The sequence below is a fragment of the Carcharhinus amblyrhynchos genome, chromosome 2, assembly GCF_965287045.1.
Source record: "Carcharhinus amblyrhynchos chromosome 2, sCarAmb.v2.hapA, whole genome shotgun sequence".
Taxonomy (NCBI): domain Eukaryota; kingdom Metazoa; phylum Chordata; class Chondrichthyes; order Carcharhiniformes; family Carcharhinidae; genus Carcharhinus; species Carcharhinus amblyrhynchos.
In genome coordinates this window covers 95,972,738-95,990,717 of record NC_137325.1, presented here as the reverse complement: position 1 = coordinate 95,990,717, position 17,980 = coordinate 95,972,738, and the positions used below count along the sequence as shown (strand labels likewise).

The window sequence follows — 17,980 nt, the reverse complement described above, 5'->3', positions numbered from 1 at the left end:
TTTTATAAATTAACACTCAGTACAGAATCTTGTTTGAAAGGAGAACAAACTGGACAATCGTGGGTGAAGGTCAAAACCCCAATTAATGGCCCATTGAATGAAAGTGGCTTAAAAACAAACAACATAAGGGCCAGAATTTTCCAGCTGGGCCACCAGGATTCTCTGGTGCTGCTGCAGTGTACAGAGATTTGGTTGAGAGCCACATTCCCCATCCTTGCTGGCAGTCGCAGCCTGAAGAGCCAGAGAATTCCAGCCAAGATGTAATCCACTGAGAATAATGTTCAGTCTCTGCTTCAGATTGATGGTCTTTGAAAATACAGCTGCCAATCAATCAAATTTAGAGTCTTATGCTTTAGAGAACGATTTGACAAAAATATTTCGGGTTTCGAATATCTAATAATGAATAAAAGCAAAATACTGTGGATGCTGGAATCTGAAACAAAAACGGAAAATGCTGGTAAATCTCAGCATGTCTGACAGCATCTGTGGAAAGAGAACAGAGCCAAAGTTTCGAGTCTAGATGACCCTTCATCAGAGCTAATGAATATATCTAATAATGAATGTTTAATTTAGTTAGTCTCAAGAATAAAGAGATTCTTGGCTATTTTTAGGGTCTGGTCATCTCTGACCTTACTGTCTCTCACCACTCACATCCATACCATTCCTTAAATGCTAATCTTTAAAAAAAAATGCCCCCCAAGTCACAGCTGGATTTCTGAACTTTCAATGGTCTAGTCTTTGCCCTCCATTCACTTCTACAGCTGCAGATCTACAGACCTCACTTCTCATGCCACCCTCCTGCCACCTCCCTCCCCCTTAACCTGTTCCACAACTGGTGCTTAGGGAAATTTTTACTCTTTCACTCTGCTCAATCCATCTGGTCCAACCACATAGCATGAACATAAATCCCTAATTTTCACTTTTCATAATCTCAGGGCGTTTCAATCAAGTACTACTGAAATTCAGTCACTGTTGTAATGCAAGGAAATGTAATAGCAAAAATCCAACAGCAATGTGATTAATAGTCAGATAATCTGCTATAAGGGGCTGGTTAGCCCTGTTGACTAAATGTCTAGTGCATCGTCTGGAGTAACACATGGGTTCTTTTCCTCTTTCTGCTGATGTCGACTGGGCCTACTCACTTGCCCTACCCGGTTATAAGTAAAAGGCATTGGCAAATCAGCAACTTAACAAAACAATCCGCCAAGAAAATAGCTCAGGAGGAAGCAGCAGCAGATAATAATTGAAAGACCTGACTTCAGGCAGAGCGTGCATCATCATTATCAATCTGTTACAGCGGTGATGACTGAGGAAGGATTGGCTGGCCAGGACACTGGGAGAAGACCAGGTGAACTCTGTTACTTCCATGAGATTTTTTTACCTGAGGTGATAGACAGGGCATTGTTTTGCTGTACCATCTAAAAGGACATCTCAGTACTACATGGTGATATCAGCATACATTTTGTACTCATTTGACTAGGGTTTTATTCCACAGATTTCTGACTTCTAGCCAAATGCGATCGCTGAGACAAGATTTAAACCTTAGTGAGGATAATAAGCCTCAAAATTCAGAACACTATTACTAAGCCAGTGTTGAAAGGCAATGGAGCATTTCCCAAATTTTAATAAGTGTAACTACTATCACTTACCATAACTCCAGATGTCACTCTGATGGGTAAATGTCCTTTGAAGGATCGATTCCAGTGCCATCCATTTGATGGGTAACTGCAAAGAAGAGGAAGATAATTTTTATTTTGATAATTGACATCAAAATTAAATAGTTGATTCACAGATCCAGTTATTAAAGGAATTTGTAAACAGATGGAAACTATTTACACCAGTGAGAGGGCCCTGAATAAGGGGGCACAACTTTAAAGTTAGACTTCAGCCACTCAGGAGTGAACTCAGGAAGCATTTCTTCAGACAAGGGGTAACGTAGAGCTCTCCCCCAAAAAGCTGTTGAGATTTAAGTCAATTGAAAATATTAAAACTGAGATTAATGGATTTTGATATTCAGGGGTGTGGAACCATGATGTATATGTGGAGTTGAGCTACAGATCAGCCAGGATCTAAATGAAGGGCAGTACAGGCTTTGGGGACTAAAGGTTTAATCCTGCTCCTAAAAATTCTTTGTGATTTATGATAGAGTTGAAGAGCAATATGGAATTGTCAAATCTGTTTAATATGAACAGGTGGAGCAGTTGTGTAAGGAGTAACAGATACATAGATTTGAACTCCAGAATGCCAAGAGGCTGATCTTCTTGTCCCTTGCACCCCCCACCCCCTCCACACACACACACACAACCCTCCCTCTCCTTTAAAGAGTTGATCTTGTTAATTTTCAATTCAGTTAAAACGAACAAAATAAAGGTCATCTTGCTTCGAGGGAAGCAGTGGTATCAGGGAACCAGCTCACTAATTAATGAGCATTTGGCAGGACTGACTTTATATTTGTTAGTATAACTTTTAACTCAAAGTAGTTTAGGATGAATATTTCATATTATTGAACTGTGCTTGCCTATTCAACATCAATAAATTTTATGCGCAGCGAAGATGCAAGTCAGAACTTCCTTTGCATTGTAAATCATGTTTAAGTGTTTAAAATACAACATGGAAAAAACAATGAAATTAAGCAGACTTGTAATTAATTGGGGCGGCACGGTGGCACAGTGGTTCATACTGCTGTTTCATAGCGCCAGCGGCCTGGATTCGATTCCTGGCTTGGGTCACTGTGCAGAGCCTACATGTTCTCTCTGTGTCTGCATGGGTTTCCTTCCACAGTCCGAAAGACATGCTGGTTAGGAGCATTGGCCATGCTAAGTTCTTCCTCGTTGTACCTGAACAGGTGCCAGAGTGTGGTGACTAAGGAATTTTCGCACTAACTTCATTGCAGTGTTAATGTAAGCCTATTTGTGATACCAACAAAATAAACTGGAAATAAAATTTTCATATGAGACTCTTTTTTATTGTTACTTACTTTTACATTTTAAATACCTTGCACACTGATCAGCGCTCTGCTACACTGTTCTTCTATTTCTTTGCCAATTTTGTACTGCAAGATTAGCCATTCAGTGACAAGAGTTTTTGGGACAGATGGTCAACAGTCACCTCTTATTTCTCAGTGAATCCACTACCGATGTTAAGTGACACTAGTGTTGAATTACAGTGGAACGCACAGTATCACTATCCATCAATAATTCATCAGTACACCTGTGCTCCATTCTAGCCTCTTATTTTGAGAGTTCTTACTTTGCCACCATCTTCGTGGTATTCTTTTTCATCCACATCCAGGAGCCTGGCAAGTCCAAAGTCAGTAATTTTTATGTGATGTGGAGTCTTTACCAGGACATTCCGTGCAGCCAAGTCACGATGTACCAACCTTCGCTCTTCCAAATAGCTCATTCCCTGAAAAAACAAAATATGTGTTTGTGCTGTAAAACTTTGGAAACCAACTTTAGAGTTATTTCCACTAAACTCCCAAACCAGGAAGTATGAAAGAACGCTACCATTCCCCTTAATTTTTGCCCATATTGTCTTTAAATCTATATACCTTCTGCAGGCAAAATAACCAGACGCAACATGATTGCAACTTTATATCAATAACCCTTTTAGACATGCCCTAACCAAGGGGGCCTCAAAGGGACGCAGTGGCCTAGTGGTATTATCACTAGACTATTAATCCAAAAACTCAGCTAACATTCTGGGGACACGGCTTTGAATTCCGCCACGGCAGATAGTGGAATCTGAATTCAATAAAAAGAATCTGGAATTTAAAATCTAATGTTGACCATGAAACCATTGTCAGAAAAACCACTTTGTTCACTGATGTCCTTTACAGAAGGAAATCTGCCGTCCTTACCTTGTCCGGCCTACATGTGACTCCAGAGCCACAGCAATGTGGTTGACCCACAAGTGCCCTGAATAAGGCCAACCAGGGATGGGCAATAAATGCTGGCCAGCCAGAGACACTCATATCCCATGAATGAATAAAAAAAAACACTGCTTTATGACTGCTAGCAACTTTCCCTTTGAAAGTCCTTTATTCCCACCAAAAAAAGGGAACTAGAGCACATGTGCCTTCCCAAAACAAAGAGGTTGTGTGTGCAAATTCAACTGAGGAGGGGAACTGAATCTACATTCCTTCATTTAATGGCCTGAATATGGATTATGTCTCAATAAAATAATTTTCTTAAAATTTATAATTCAAATATTAATTTAATAGAAGCTTGCCTCATATCTTGGGACAGATTTTCCTTCCAGGGTTGGGAACTCTATGGTGGGACTGTTACTGGGTTTGATCCTGCCTTGGGGGCAGGGGGGTGTTGTTAAACAAGAAGCAGTTACAGCCTTCAATTTTCATGGCAGCAGGCAGCTAATGGCTGTAAGAGGGGTCGGGTAGAAAATTCGTGGCCACTGGCAAGAGAATGGAGATGTGAAAGTGCAGGTCTGACTTAAGGCAGGGCATGGTATTACTCCGTCTGGGAATTGACTGTAGGAATGAGTGCAACAGTAACCAGCAAGGAAAGGTAAAGAGCTGGCATGTTGAGTACGACCACTGGTCTCTTTGCAAATGTCAATTTAGAGGTCCTTCATGAATAAGTGAAGGAGGAGGAGGAATTCTTCCTTCTAGAGGATGGCAGAAGAAGGCCACCCTCCCAAGTCAGGCAGTCACAGGCCAAGGTTGCTGAAAATATTATTAGACAAAGTATCATCCAGAGGAACCACATCCAGTGCTGATAAAGATTCAATGGCTGGCAACACAACATTATTCACTCTGGCAACATAAGTTCAACGTTAGATTCTCGTGACAAACCTCTTGAGTATTCCTGTATTCCTGTGTCCTGTAGACACTCTAGCTGAGAGCCTAAGGGTGCTTGCTGTCTCTGAATATTGGAGGACTGTGTGCCCAGGGTACTAATAGACCCTTCAGTGAGGCTCAGTGCTGTTGAAGACTTACTAAAACGGATATATGTAGCTTCCTATCTTCATGTGCTGTGGCATTGATCACAGCCAACGAAAGAGAGGGCATTTCCAGGACGAGAGGTGCCCCATATCATCACTACTACAAAGGAGGAAATGACGGTGATTACCAGGGTGGCATTCACAAAGCAAGGTGGGAACAGCAAGATGGATAGTCCTGGTGGAGAGGATGAAAATATATTGCAATTTGTGGATGAGCACTGCAGCAGCCAGTTCTCATAATCTCTTGTTGTGTCTCCCACAAACTCTGATGTTGAGAGGGAAGGACAGTATCCTGTGTCTGCATCAGGGCAAATGTCAACATCAGAGACAGTGGGTGGGATTTTCCAGCCACGTTCCAAAACCGGAAAATGTCACCTGAGGTCAATGGCCCTTTGCATGGTCCGCCTCCGCCCACTATGATTTTGGTGGCGGGCGAGAGGAGAAAATTCCCCTCAACAATTCACACCTTACAAGCATCCTTCCACCAGCTCAGTCACAACAGTGTGTCCTTGAGTGCAATTAAATGGGTGTGACTGGATGACAAGCAGATCACATATGAATTGGACGTGATGAGAAAGACAGAGGCAGCTGTGGGCAGCCTGCAAGGGATGGAGGACAGCTCCATCTGCTCAGATGGTTGCAGATAGAGGTCCTTCGAACTATAGGAAACAAAGATCTACTTAGACCAACAGCAACTGATTTGCCCACATACATCAAAGCTCTCCAAGGCCATAGGTTGAAAATGGAGAAATCCAAATGGTTTGTGTGCATGGTCTTGGTTCAAGATTTTGAGCTTTCACCTTGAGATAGTGGCCAAACCTCATGGAGAGCCCATATGTAAACAATTGTGGCCCCAGCTTTGATCCCTGTGGCATCCACTAATTCCTGGTTGACATCCTGAAAATGCCCCTCTTATCCCAACTCTCTGTCTTCTACTAGTTAGACAACCTTATCTTATCAAGTAACCTTCTGTGAGGTACCTTATCAAATGCTTTTTAGAAATTCAAGTATATTTCATCTACTGGTTCCCCTTTATTGATCCTGCTCATTACCACCAGAAAGAATTTTAACAAATTTGTCAGGCATAACTTCTCTTCATGATGCCATGCTAACTTTGCTTGATGTATGTATTTTGAAATACTCCGCTATTACTTCCTTTATTAAAGATTCTAACATTTCTCAATGACAGATGTTAAGCTAACTGGCTTATAGTTCTACCTGTTCTAAGTTGAAAATAGTGGCTTGCATTTTCCCTCTCAGGTCAGGATCGCAGAGTTGGGAAATTTCCAGGCTCTGCAAAACTGATCTAGCAGAAAGTGGCCTGGAAGATCAGATTTTCATCCACTGCCTTCCTTCATATCCTTCCCATCTGAAAACCTGTCACCATGGCATTGTGGATCACAGGGGCCTTGTAATCAGGCAGAAATTCTGATTAGCTATCCTTTAGACCCAATCTCCCATTCTATTCTACCACGAATTTAACTGGACCATTCAAAGCACAACTGTTTACAATCTGATATACTTAACACTTTTGTAGGACTTTGAAGACTCACAGTCTATCCACTGTTGGAACACAAACTGCTGCCTTTGTTTCTAAGTGTCAACTTCTTGCACCTTCATTCCAATTCAAACGTCCTGGGTCACCTTACCCAAGGCTTGCTGTTAGGCAGACTTCAGGACAAGTCACATTTGACCTTGCATTTTACCTTCATTTTATCTTAAACATAGTTCTAAAACCTAACAATTTTATACATCTCAGAATTGTAACATTATAATTAACACTGAAACAAACTGACTGCAATAAAATTCACGTTCTAATTCACAACAGCGAAGACTGTTTTGATGTCATTTTCAAATTAACCTTTTAAATTAACCTTATTCTGGTTACAATAAAACCAGTTAACAGCAATACTGCATAAATTATTAGTGTACTGTAGATGTGACCCACACTTGCTGCTCGATTTGCCCTGAGGGAAAAGGTAATTAGCTTGGACAACTGAAGTTGATGAGGGCAGCAAGGTTGAACACAAAATCGCAACTGAGTTAGGAGAGTTACAATTTAGAGTGCAAAATGCATTCCACCAAAGAGGATATTTGTAGAGGCATTGCATCAGCAAGCACAATGAAATATTTCTTGCACTCCCAGAAACAGACGAAATATTGGTTCCATACTAGCAGAGAGCTGCAAAATAATTGCAGTCAAATTAGTATCTTTACTGCAACAGTATTTCTTTAAATATAGGATTTCTAGTTATTCCTTCCCAAATACCTCAGCACACTCAAAACATCTCACTCTGGAAAAAGCTACATAGAGCTCTCCATGTGTAAAGACAGGCCAAGAGATACGAGGGTTGTGATTTGTCACAGAGGGGGCAATTCTCCCAGAAGTGCTGAATTGTTGAGAAAACTGGATTAGATCACGACTGTTTATTTAGTGCAACTTCACATGCAAATATCCCCACACTGTGCAGTGCAGAGGTCACAACTGTGAATACCACTGGGGGGAGGGGGGATGGTGGAGGGGAAGGGGGAGGGGGAGGGGGTTGGGGGTGAGGGGTGGGGCTTATTCATGCCAGAGTCTGATAGTTCTGGAACTCTGCGCATGTGCAGTGGCCCCGATCTGTCAGTTTCTCTGGCACCACCACAATGCTGCCGCTCCAGTCCCCCCCCCCACCACGGCCTGATCGCGACCCCCCACGACAATTTCCAGGCCAGGTCCAAAACCGCCCCGGTCCTGGAGCACTCCGTTGTCCAACCCACCCACCTCATTCCAGCAGACATGCCCCCCACCCCCCCCCACCCATCCGGGGTCAGACTCCTCCCACTGGGAGGCAGACTGCACCCCTCTTCACCAATGGAATGTATTCTTGTAATTTCTCTAGCAGATTTTCTAAAAGCTTTTCACTCAAATCAAGCCAAACCTCCTTTTAGCATGAATAGCTTGTCAATAATAAGTTATATCAAATAATTGTCCATGTCATTTTGTCACACTTAATGATTTCCATCATCACATCCAACCGCCCAGGCCATCAACTTTCATTTCTTCCATTTCCAACATGTCATCCTCACCCTGTTCTTCCCATTCCCATCCCGCCCATCACTCCTACCCATTGATGTTTCTTCACTGTCGCTGGGTTAGAATAATGCTACTCTGAAGCTTGAATTCTTATCAAAGACTTAGACAGGGAGAAAGCTTGGTAGTTAGGATGCTGTTTTCTTCAATGGTCAATGCTAAAAAGATAACAAGCAGATTTCTTGGAAAGAGAGTGTTCAAATCTCTTCAGCCAGGGTAACTTTGTTGTTGGGTTTCTTTTACCTCTTGCTATGTTTGTTCTTCACTACCCTCCAATCTTGTTTCTACCACCGCTACCAACCATTGGCAGCCGTATGTGTGACACACACTTTGGTCCTAGGTGCGTTCCACTTATCTCCACGTATGCAAGGCACCACCCACTAAATAAATCAACCAATAGAAATGTCCTTAAAATTGACCAATTAGAACAGTCTGGGTAGACGAAAAAATGAGTATTGTTACAGGTTTTGGAAAAAATGCATCACTACTAACAATTTGCTTTCGTTCCATCATCACATTTCTTAAGTTTGTTCCATTATAATGCATAATTGAATACCACCTTTACTAATGAAGCGTACTGTCCAATTAATAATGTAAGTCATATTATGAACCAAATAAAGAACTGTCAGGATAGCTAAGCATCATTATAATTAACTGCACTGAGGAGATAGCAGTTGAAATGAATGTTTGCCTGGAATTGAAATGTCCTGAACTGAATGTAGATTTACACTGGCTATACCACTTGTACCAAACAGATTATCTCAGTTTTCCAGCAATTTGGTGAACGTAAATACATTGAGTAGCTTAAAATCTATTCCTGTTGAAGCTTAATGATCCCTGTAGGCTGCTGAAAACTTCCTTCCTTGAAATCTTATATTAGGCATCTCTTTGGACCCCTTTAGAGACAGAGTGGGCTAATAGTCTGTCTTCAGAATGGGCACGCCCTATACCTGGTTTGTTCATCCCCCTTTGAAGCTTTATGTGCAATATTCCTGTTAAGTTACGCAAATATGTGACCATGTAGAGCCTAACAAGTACTGTGCAGGCATTTTTCTGTAATAAACAATGTGCTACGCGAAAAACATTGAATGGATTGCACACTGAGCCCAAATGGACTGCACATAACGGCTAAATTTTAAAGGGAACACTACTCATGTGAACTGCAATTTGAAACAAAATTGCATAGTGCCCATGTTATGTCTCCTGTGAAGCCATACTAATAAAAGCTGTTTTACATGTTGTTAGTAGCAAAGGCTGTCACTGAATACTCTTTAACCAAGGTACTGGGCCTCTATCCTGCTCCCAAATAGCTTCTGAAAAACAGATGCAAGATAGCAGTAATGGGAACTAATCTATTGCTCCCATTTTGCTTCTTAATGGTACTAAACACAAATTTCCCCTGTAGATTTTTCTGATGTTTCTGCTTGAAGAGGACTCAGCAATGTAATTTTCATCCAAGTGAATGATTGAGAACATTGCATTCGATAGTCTCTTTTACAGCACCAGCAGTTCAGAGGCAAACTATTCATTAAAGAAAACCTAGCGCTACTGAATTCAACACCTTGTACCATGCCATCAAGAATAAAAATAATAAAGCCTTGCATTCAAACCAGTGGTACTAGTAGTCTGTTATAGTTTGCTCAGGGAGTCCAGGTTGCTGTGGCAACTCGCACTTTTTATACGCATGTTGAGTCTGGAGTTATAAATGGTGATGGTGGCGGCTCCAACCTTTTTTTCCATTACATGGTTGATCTGGAATCTCTCCCACTTTTACTGCCTGCCAGCGGTTTGTGTTGAAAGAATTTTCAGGTTGGTAGTCAACTGTTTGGCCATGTTATGAATGCATCTTTTAAAAAAGTAATTTGCTAGAATGTGGACTTTGCTGGTTAGGTCAGCATTCATTGTCCATCCCTAATTGAGAAGGTCTTTCTGTGGCCATCTATCCAGGACTCAGACTAAAAGTCAGAGCTTCTGGCTCAGAGACAGAGAGGCTAACCACTTTACCATAAGATCTCCCTATTAAAACTAGTACCCTCCTCCATTTCTATTAGTGAAGACTTTTCAATTCATCCCATAATGGGAGAGAAACCCCAGGTAGTAAACCTATCTGAACTCTCCATTGTACAGCAGCTAAATCCTGATTTAGAGCCGCAGTCCACAACATTAGCTAAACACACACAACTTGCCTTAAACACTCTGTACAGTATCAGTCTATGAAATGCCATAGCCTGCACTTTGGCTGAACCCGGTGAGTAACTGTATCCAAAAATTCATGCTTAACACATACTTAATGAAAAGTGGCAAAGTTTGAAGGATTAAAGAAGGAATAGTTTAAGTGCAAAATTCCTGAATAAAGTAATAAAGGATGCACTTAGAGATAAATTCTTTTCTGACATGTTATTTTATATGTCAAAATATGTGAACTCCTTTCTTAGACAAACCTTTTCAACTGTATGTGGACAAATTTCAAAATTTAGCTATAGTTTATTCTTCAGACAGTAATAGGTTACTAAATTACTAAAAAGCTAAGATAGGGGAGCTGAACTATCAATTTTTACACCATAGGCCTTGGGGGAAGCAGTTACCATGCACAGAAAGAATATTTGATTCCAATCAAATGATCCTGATTTAGCAGATCTGTTCTGTCCTTTTTACTGGAATCTGAGTCCCAAGAAATACGTTAACGGAATAGTTTATAATATAGTCAATCGAGGTTTATTAGAGCTGCAATACTGCAAATATCGACAACCAGCAGTCATGCTGAAACAAGGAAATCTTGGAAACACTCAGCAGGTTTGTCAGCATTAGTGCAGAGAACGAATGAGCTCTTTCAGATTACTAGAATCTGCAGTTTCTTTTGTTTGTCATGGCAAAAGTTATTATATGTGGATATACTTTTGCTGTGGGGTTGATAAAATAATTGGGTGTTAACCTTTGCATCTGCTTTGAAGCTTATGTGGAAATGATCTACAGACACATTCAGAGCGACCTGCATCACACCAGCACCACTGCTTTGATTACTGGAGATTTTGATGTTATTGTTGCCATTTTATGTCACAAATGCACAATTCCAATATGGGACAAGCCTGATGCCAATTTGGTAAACACCAAACAACTGGCACTCTTTACCCACTGGCACCTTATTTTGCCATTTTACCCACACTGTGCTAAGGGCCTTTGTTCAAATAGGGAGATCAAAGAAGCCCCAGAGTTTGGGTCTCTGTGCTCATCATATTGTAGATCCTCCAGTAGAACCCTGCGCAGTTAGTGTTCTGATTTCCAGGTATTTAATTGTATTGGATCATGAGAAGGAAATAATGGGCCTCTTAATCTGTTATCTGAGTTCAATGGGGAACTGGGTAGGAAGATCATTGGCCCTAGAGTACTGCTGGGGGCTTGGAAGTGATGTCGGGATGGAGAGAATGGGATTGGGGGAAAGGTTGGGCCTGGGACTGGCAGGAGATTGTAGGGGGCGGGGACAGCTGGAGATGGGAGATCCTGGGGTCGGAAGCAGAAGTGTATATGCATCAGATGCCATTTTGTTCCCCAAGTGGTATCTACAACACCCAGACAATGGGCATTATTTATTCCAACTGCAGGTCCAATGTCTACAGACATTATTAGAATGTGGTTATTGAGCATTGGAGAGGAGTTATGGTCAGGAAATCCAGAATAGTAGTTTTCCCCAAATACTGTGGAATCTTAACTCCAGGGCATGTAAAACAAACATCCAGACTAGAAGCAGGAGTAGGCCATTTGGTCTCTCAAGCCAACTCCACCATTTAACAAGATCATAGCTAATCAAATTAATACCTTAGCTCCACATTTCTACCTACCCCTGATAACCTTTCATCCCTTGCTAATCAATAGAATCCTGCTCTAGAATATTCAATTCCAAAGACTCTCGATCCTCTGAGAGGACAGATTTTTCCTCACCTGTCTAAAATGGGCAACCCTTTTTTAAACAGTGACCCTGAGTTCTAGATTGTCCAATGAGACGAAACATCCACTCCACATCCACTCTGTCAAGACCCCTCTGGATGTTAAAGGTTTCAATCAAGTCACCTATTACTCTTCTAAACTCCAGTGTATATACAAGCCTAACTTGTCCAACGACCTTTAATCATAAAGCAACTCATCTATTTATTCCTGGTGTTAGTCCAGTAAACCTTCTCTGAACTATTTTACATCTTTCCTTACACAACGAGACCAATGCTCTACACGGTACTCCAGACATAGTCTCACCAGTACTCAATACAACTGAAGCAAAACCTCTCTACTTGTTCACTAGCTTGCCCATCCTACAGCCAATCTGCCTGATAAATTTGATTGCAAGCCAGGCACAGAAGGCTGTCTACATGTAGGTTCAACAATGGTGGTCATTTGTGGAGAGTGGATAGACCACGTTGGGATGGGGGCAGGTTTAGCGAGCATTGGAGAGGAAAATAAAAGATGTTGTGGGAAGATCATGGAAGTGTGGTCAGGGGAATGAGCTCCTTTACTGCATAGCTTGTTACACCTGAGGGAAACACCAATGTCATTTCAGTTGCTTACTGTTACAAAAAGCTATGCTGTAATTACACTTATCTTGTGGATTCAATCTTTCTAGCTGCCATGGGTTTCCAAGACCAAGAAAATATGGATAACAGTAGTTAAATTGAAAATCTTTTTAAGATAGAGGTATTTCTTGAAAAGATTTCAATCTCTGATCTATCTGCTGAAAACGTGTTTGTCATCTGTCCCTTATCCAAGCTCCATTAAAACTTGGGGTAGGTGAGCTCGAGGCTGGTTGGGGTTGTGTTTGAACTTTCTGACACATATAATTCTCACCTTTCCTAATCCTCCTGTTTCAGATTTTTAAAGTTACCACCAATTAATTTTAATGTCATCTCACAGTCTGTGGACTTGCATTCATTGGCACTTTAAAGAAATATTGTTTAACCACAAAGCAGACATTTTCTTGAACAATTTCTGAGTATACACAGTGCCATTAACTGTAAAAGTCTCTGTCCAAAACTATAGACATAACTGAATAATAATTATTGATCATTCTCCTGACATAGACACAAAGGTACTCCTCAGGCTGAGCTAGCTGAGACTCTTTATAAATCAGGTTCAGCATCTTCATTTGAAATAAGAGAAAGAAAAATCACATGTGTATTTCCTTACTTGAAGCTAAGTTGTCTTTACTTTGGATATCTCCTAAGCCATTGTCAGAGTTTGATCCCATGCACCTCTAAACAGGTTACCACTGTGGTACGTGATAAAAGCTACGCTGACAGATATTTGTTTTCTTCCCAAACCACCACATCTGGGCTGCAGCTCAGGGTTTTAATTTTGCTATTAACAATGATATTCATCATAATAGAAACATAGAACATTACAGCACAGTACAGGCTCTTCGGCCCTCAATGTTGTGCCGAGCTATGTCCAATCACAAGATCAAGCTATCCCCTCCCTACAATTCTGGAGTACTCCACGTGCCTATCCAATAACCGCTTGAAAGTTCCTGAAGTGTCTGACTCCAGTATCACAGCAGGCAGTCTATTCCACACACCAACCATTCTCTGAGTAAAGAATCTACCTTGGACATCCCTCCTATATCTCCCACCATGAACCTTATAGTTATGCCCCCTAGTAACAGCTACATCCACCCGAGGAATTAGTCTCTGTACGTCCACTCTATCAATCCCTCTCATCATCTTATAAATCTCTATTAAGCCGCCTCTCATCCTCCTCTGCTCCAAAGAGAAAAGCTCCAGCTCCCTCAACCTTTCCTCATAAGATCTACCCTCCAAACCAAGCAGCATCCTAGTAAATCTCCTCTGCATTCTCTCCAATGCTTCCACATTCTTCTTATAATGAGGTGACCAGAACTGAACACAATATCCCACATGTGGTCTCACCAACATCCGGTATAGTTGCAGCATAACTCCACGGCTCTTAAACTCAAACCCCCTGTTAATAAACGCTAACACACTATAAGCCTTCTTCATGGCTCTATCCACTTGAGTGGCAACCTTCAGAGATCTGTGGAGATGAACCCCAAGATCCCTCTGTTCCTCTACATTCCTTAGAACCCTGCCATTGACCTTGTAATCTGCATTCAAGTTTGTCCTACCAAAATGAATCACCTCACACTTAAGGAATTAAGGGTTATGGGGAGAAAGCGGGAAAGTGGAACTGATCCACTTCAGATCAGCCATGATGTTATTGAATGGTGAGGCAGGCTCGAAGGGCTAGATGGCCTACTCATGCTCCTATTTCTTATGTTCTTACTTATCAGGGTTAAACTCCATCTGCCACTTTTCGGCCCAGCTTTGCATCCTATCCATGTCTCTTTGCAGCTTGCAAGAGCCTTCCACCTCATCCACTACTCCACCAATCTTGGTGTTGTCAGCAAATTCTTCCTATCATTTCCCAAGAGTGGAAATGGGAGGCGCAGTGGCACAGTGGTTAGCACTGCTGCCTCTCAGCACCAAGGACTCAGGGTTCAATTCTGGCCTTGGATGACTGTGCAGAGTTTATATGCTCTCCCGGTGTTTGCTTGGGTTTCGTCCAGGTGCTCCGGTTTTCTCCCACAGTCCAAAAATGTGTGGCTTAAGTGAATTGATTATGCTAAATTGCCCCTTAGTGTCCCAAGATGTGTAGATTAGATGATTTAGCAGGTTAAATATGTGGGCTCATGGAGATAGGTCCTGGGTAAGATGTTCTGTTGAGGAGTCAGTGCAAATTCAATAGGCCAAATGTCTTCCTTCTGCACTGTTTGGCTTCTATGACTCTAAAAGCTTATAATTGTGAAACTTCTTACGTACAAGGTATCAAGTGATTCAATATAATATGATCTCAGGTGAAGGTGTAGGAAAATTGCATTCATCTGATACCTTACTGTGCTTTAAAATTGCTGATTAAAGGCAGCTAGGAGTAAATAGTTTTGTAAAATTCTTCCTCAGTTAGATTACGAATTTGCAGTCCAGTTGTCACAATTAGATTTAGCATAGTTAATTCACATATACTATAAAATATATGCTGATTTGTTGACTACTTAAGAGGCAAGAACCAAATCTTTAACGTTAATTGAAGAGTTGCTACGTAAAGCTACCTTTGCTATCTGCACACACCAGTTGAGGAGGTACTGGGAACCAATATGCTCTTTGTTTTCCCGCATATAGTCCAGGAGACAGCCATAGGGCATCAGCTGTGTGACAAGTTGTACAGTCGAAGTGAGACAGATCCCCAGTAGTCGGCATACATGGGGATGGTCGACACTGGCCATCACGTATGCTTCCTGCAGATAAAAAACAAACAAAAAAATGATAACATATCCTTGAATTAGGTAACCGAGGCTAAACTGTTATAACACTAGAAAATAAAATTACGCGGCTTCTACAATGGTTTGGAGGATTAATGGTATATGTAAGGCTCCAATTCAATTTCTAAGACTTTGAATTCTCCCCTCTATGCTGCTCCTCAGTGAGATCATTCGAAAACAAGACAGGTCCAACATGTATGCTGATGGCACCCGACTCAACTCTCTCAACCCCTCCATTTCTCTAAGTTGTCCGATGACTCATCTGACATCCAGCACTGGATGAGCAGAAATTTTCTCCAATAGTGGGAAGACTGAAGCCATTGTTCGGCCCTGAGTTAACAACGTGATCCCTCCTCCTGACATTGAGCTGAAGCTGAACCAGACTATTTGTATTTTAAGCCCTGATTTTTGCAGAGGTGGAAGGATTCCAGAGCCATTTAAATATGGGAGGTGGGGCAGGATTTCAGGACTACCTCCCCATTCTCATGGCTCTCAATTTTCATTGCCGCAGGATACAACCTTGCACCTTGCATTCCCATTGCAGCATTGAGATCAGGGTTGGATCACACTTCAATTTTCATGGAGTTGGGCCTGCTCTGCCATAATTTTTGGCTCACGGATCTCAGAGGAGGCGTGAACCATTGTCTGGCTTTGGGAACCTCTTGAAAGCTAAGTTCAAAATAACTTACCCATGTCCCCATGACCCCTCCATGCCACCCTATGGACCCTTAAAGCTCTTAGTCACCTGCACTAATATTTCCTCATATGACTATCTTTTTAGATTTGATAACTCTCCTGTGAAGTGCCTTGGAGCTTTACCATGTTAAAAGCATGATGGAAATACAAGTTGCTGTTGTTGTTGTTGGGGCTTGTGGGATGCAATTTTCCCCCACAGTGTCAGCATTTCTAGGCTGAGGGAACAAATGATGCAGGGCTCCTGATCAGTATACATAAAGACAGGACTGGGCTAGACTGTGATACTTGGCCCTCATCATTAATGTCTGCATATGCTTAAGTGAGGAATCAGAGTCACCAGTACTTCTGGAGGCAAAACTCTAACATGGTCGTTTAATTATGTTACAAAAGATTTAGAAAAGAAAATTCAACATCGACTCACTGTCTTTCCTTAACAAATGCAACGTTTTGCCACAATATGTTAAGGGAAGCTTAAATGCCTTCGGTTTCCCAGAAATCGATAAATGCCTTAATCCATGTCAAGCACATAAAGTTTGATTAATGGTCTGTTAAATTCTCATTGCTACCTTCGATAAATTGTGTGTGCTTTTTTCTGAAGGTCTCCTCAAATCCTGCTTTCAGGCCATCATTCTGTGCTTATATTTGCTTATCCAGCAATCAGTGCACAATGACCTTGCTGTATTATGCCCGACATTCCTGGAAGCTCTCCTGGGATTTGCTTTGCAGTAATTAATTTGTGGACAAGTCACTGGCAGAAATATGAAGATTATGAGAATGGTTCTGTCTCTTCATCTTGATTATACTATTCTTGGCATCGAAATTATTAATAACCCTGCTAGGCCTCAGCCTATGGTGGCTCTGATAAATGACTCTTCTTCTGTGCAATTTTGTAACATTTCCCCCTATCAGAGCTGAAAATGATGTAATTTATAAAATGTCAGTATTGATCTCAACCAGTATTATGATTCGAATTTCTTGTATAGGAATACTAGCCTTTGCATCTTAATTGACATTAGCTCTGTTCTGCCTGCTCTTTTTGAGTATGTCCCTACACCTTATTTTCTAACCCATGAGCCATACCACACAGGATGGACTAGTTATGATAGATTTTCCTACGTGAAGCCACTTTGGAAAAATGTCAACCCAAAAGTACTATAGAATGGTGCATAATAGGTCTTGTGAATTAATATGAAACTTCTAACTTATGGAAGTTAGGCCACTGGGTTTTTATCAGTTCCATCTTATTGTTACTACTTATTTTTATTAAAGGTATTCCACATACTGTTTTTCAAATATAGTTGAATCACAATGTAGAATCAATGGACAGATGAAATGTGCAAACTTATCAATGTGTTAGCAGTTAGTTCCTAACATTCTAACATTCCTTTCGAGTGATCTGCTCTATGGAGGTAGGTCAGTGATTACAGTATGTGAATAAAGCATGGTTCCACTGTTTTGGGAACCATTTGAATTAAAAGCTATGGCTGATTTTACCAGGGTTGAGGAAACACAGCAGTTAAAGGGAGGCTGCCATCACCATCCAGGGATGCTTTTGGTCAGGAAGACCGTTTCCTTTCAGCAGAATCTAACCTACCTCCTCACTGTCATCCTCCAAGTCTTCTCACTGTGCCTGAGTTTTACCACTGACTTACCCTCCCAGCAGCATTACAGCCACTCAACAGAGTAAAAACAGAGTTAATTAGATCTTGCTGTTAAATTCTGCAGCATCCCTGCATTCCTGGAATTGCCATGATGTGGCTGGCGATGTCGGTGTTGCACTGGGGTAAGCACAGTAAGAAGTCTCACAACACCAGGTTAAGCAGACTTCTTCCTGGAATTGCTCAGTTGTAAAATATATGCTCACATCCTTCCCATAAATATTGGGAACATAGGATTTACATTTGCCATTTCTATAGCTCTCTGATTGGAGCTGTCAA

The 17,980-nt window shown here is 41.4% G+C and overlaps 1 protein-coding gene across 1 annotated transcript in view; it reads right to left on the bottom strand.

Moving 5' to 3' along the window:
• egfra (epidermal growth factor receptor a (erythroblastic leukemia viral (v-erb-b) oncogene homolog, avian)) overlaps positions 1-17,980 on the bottom strand; it is a 260,289-nt gene that overhangs the window by 16,850 nt on the left and 225,459 nt on the right. The window contains exons 20-22 of the mRNA XM_080209479.1: positions 15,138-15,323; positions 3,250-3,405; positions 1,650-1,725 (exon numbers count right to left, since the gene is read on the bottom strand). Coding sequence (XP_080065605.1) covers positions 1,650-1,725; positions 3,250-3,405; positions 15,138-15,323 — 418 coding nt within the window. The remainder of the gene's footprint in view (positions 1-1,649; positions 1,726-3,249; positions 3,406-15,137; positions 15,324-17,980) is intronic.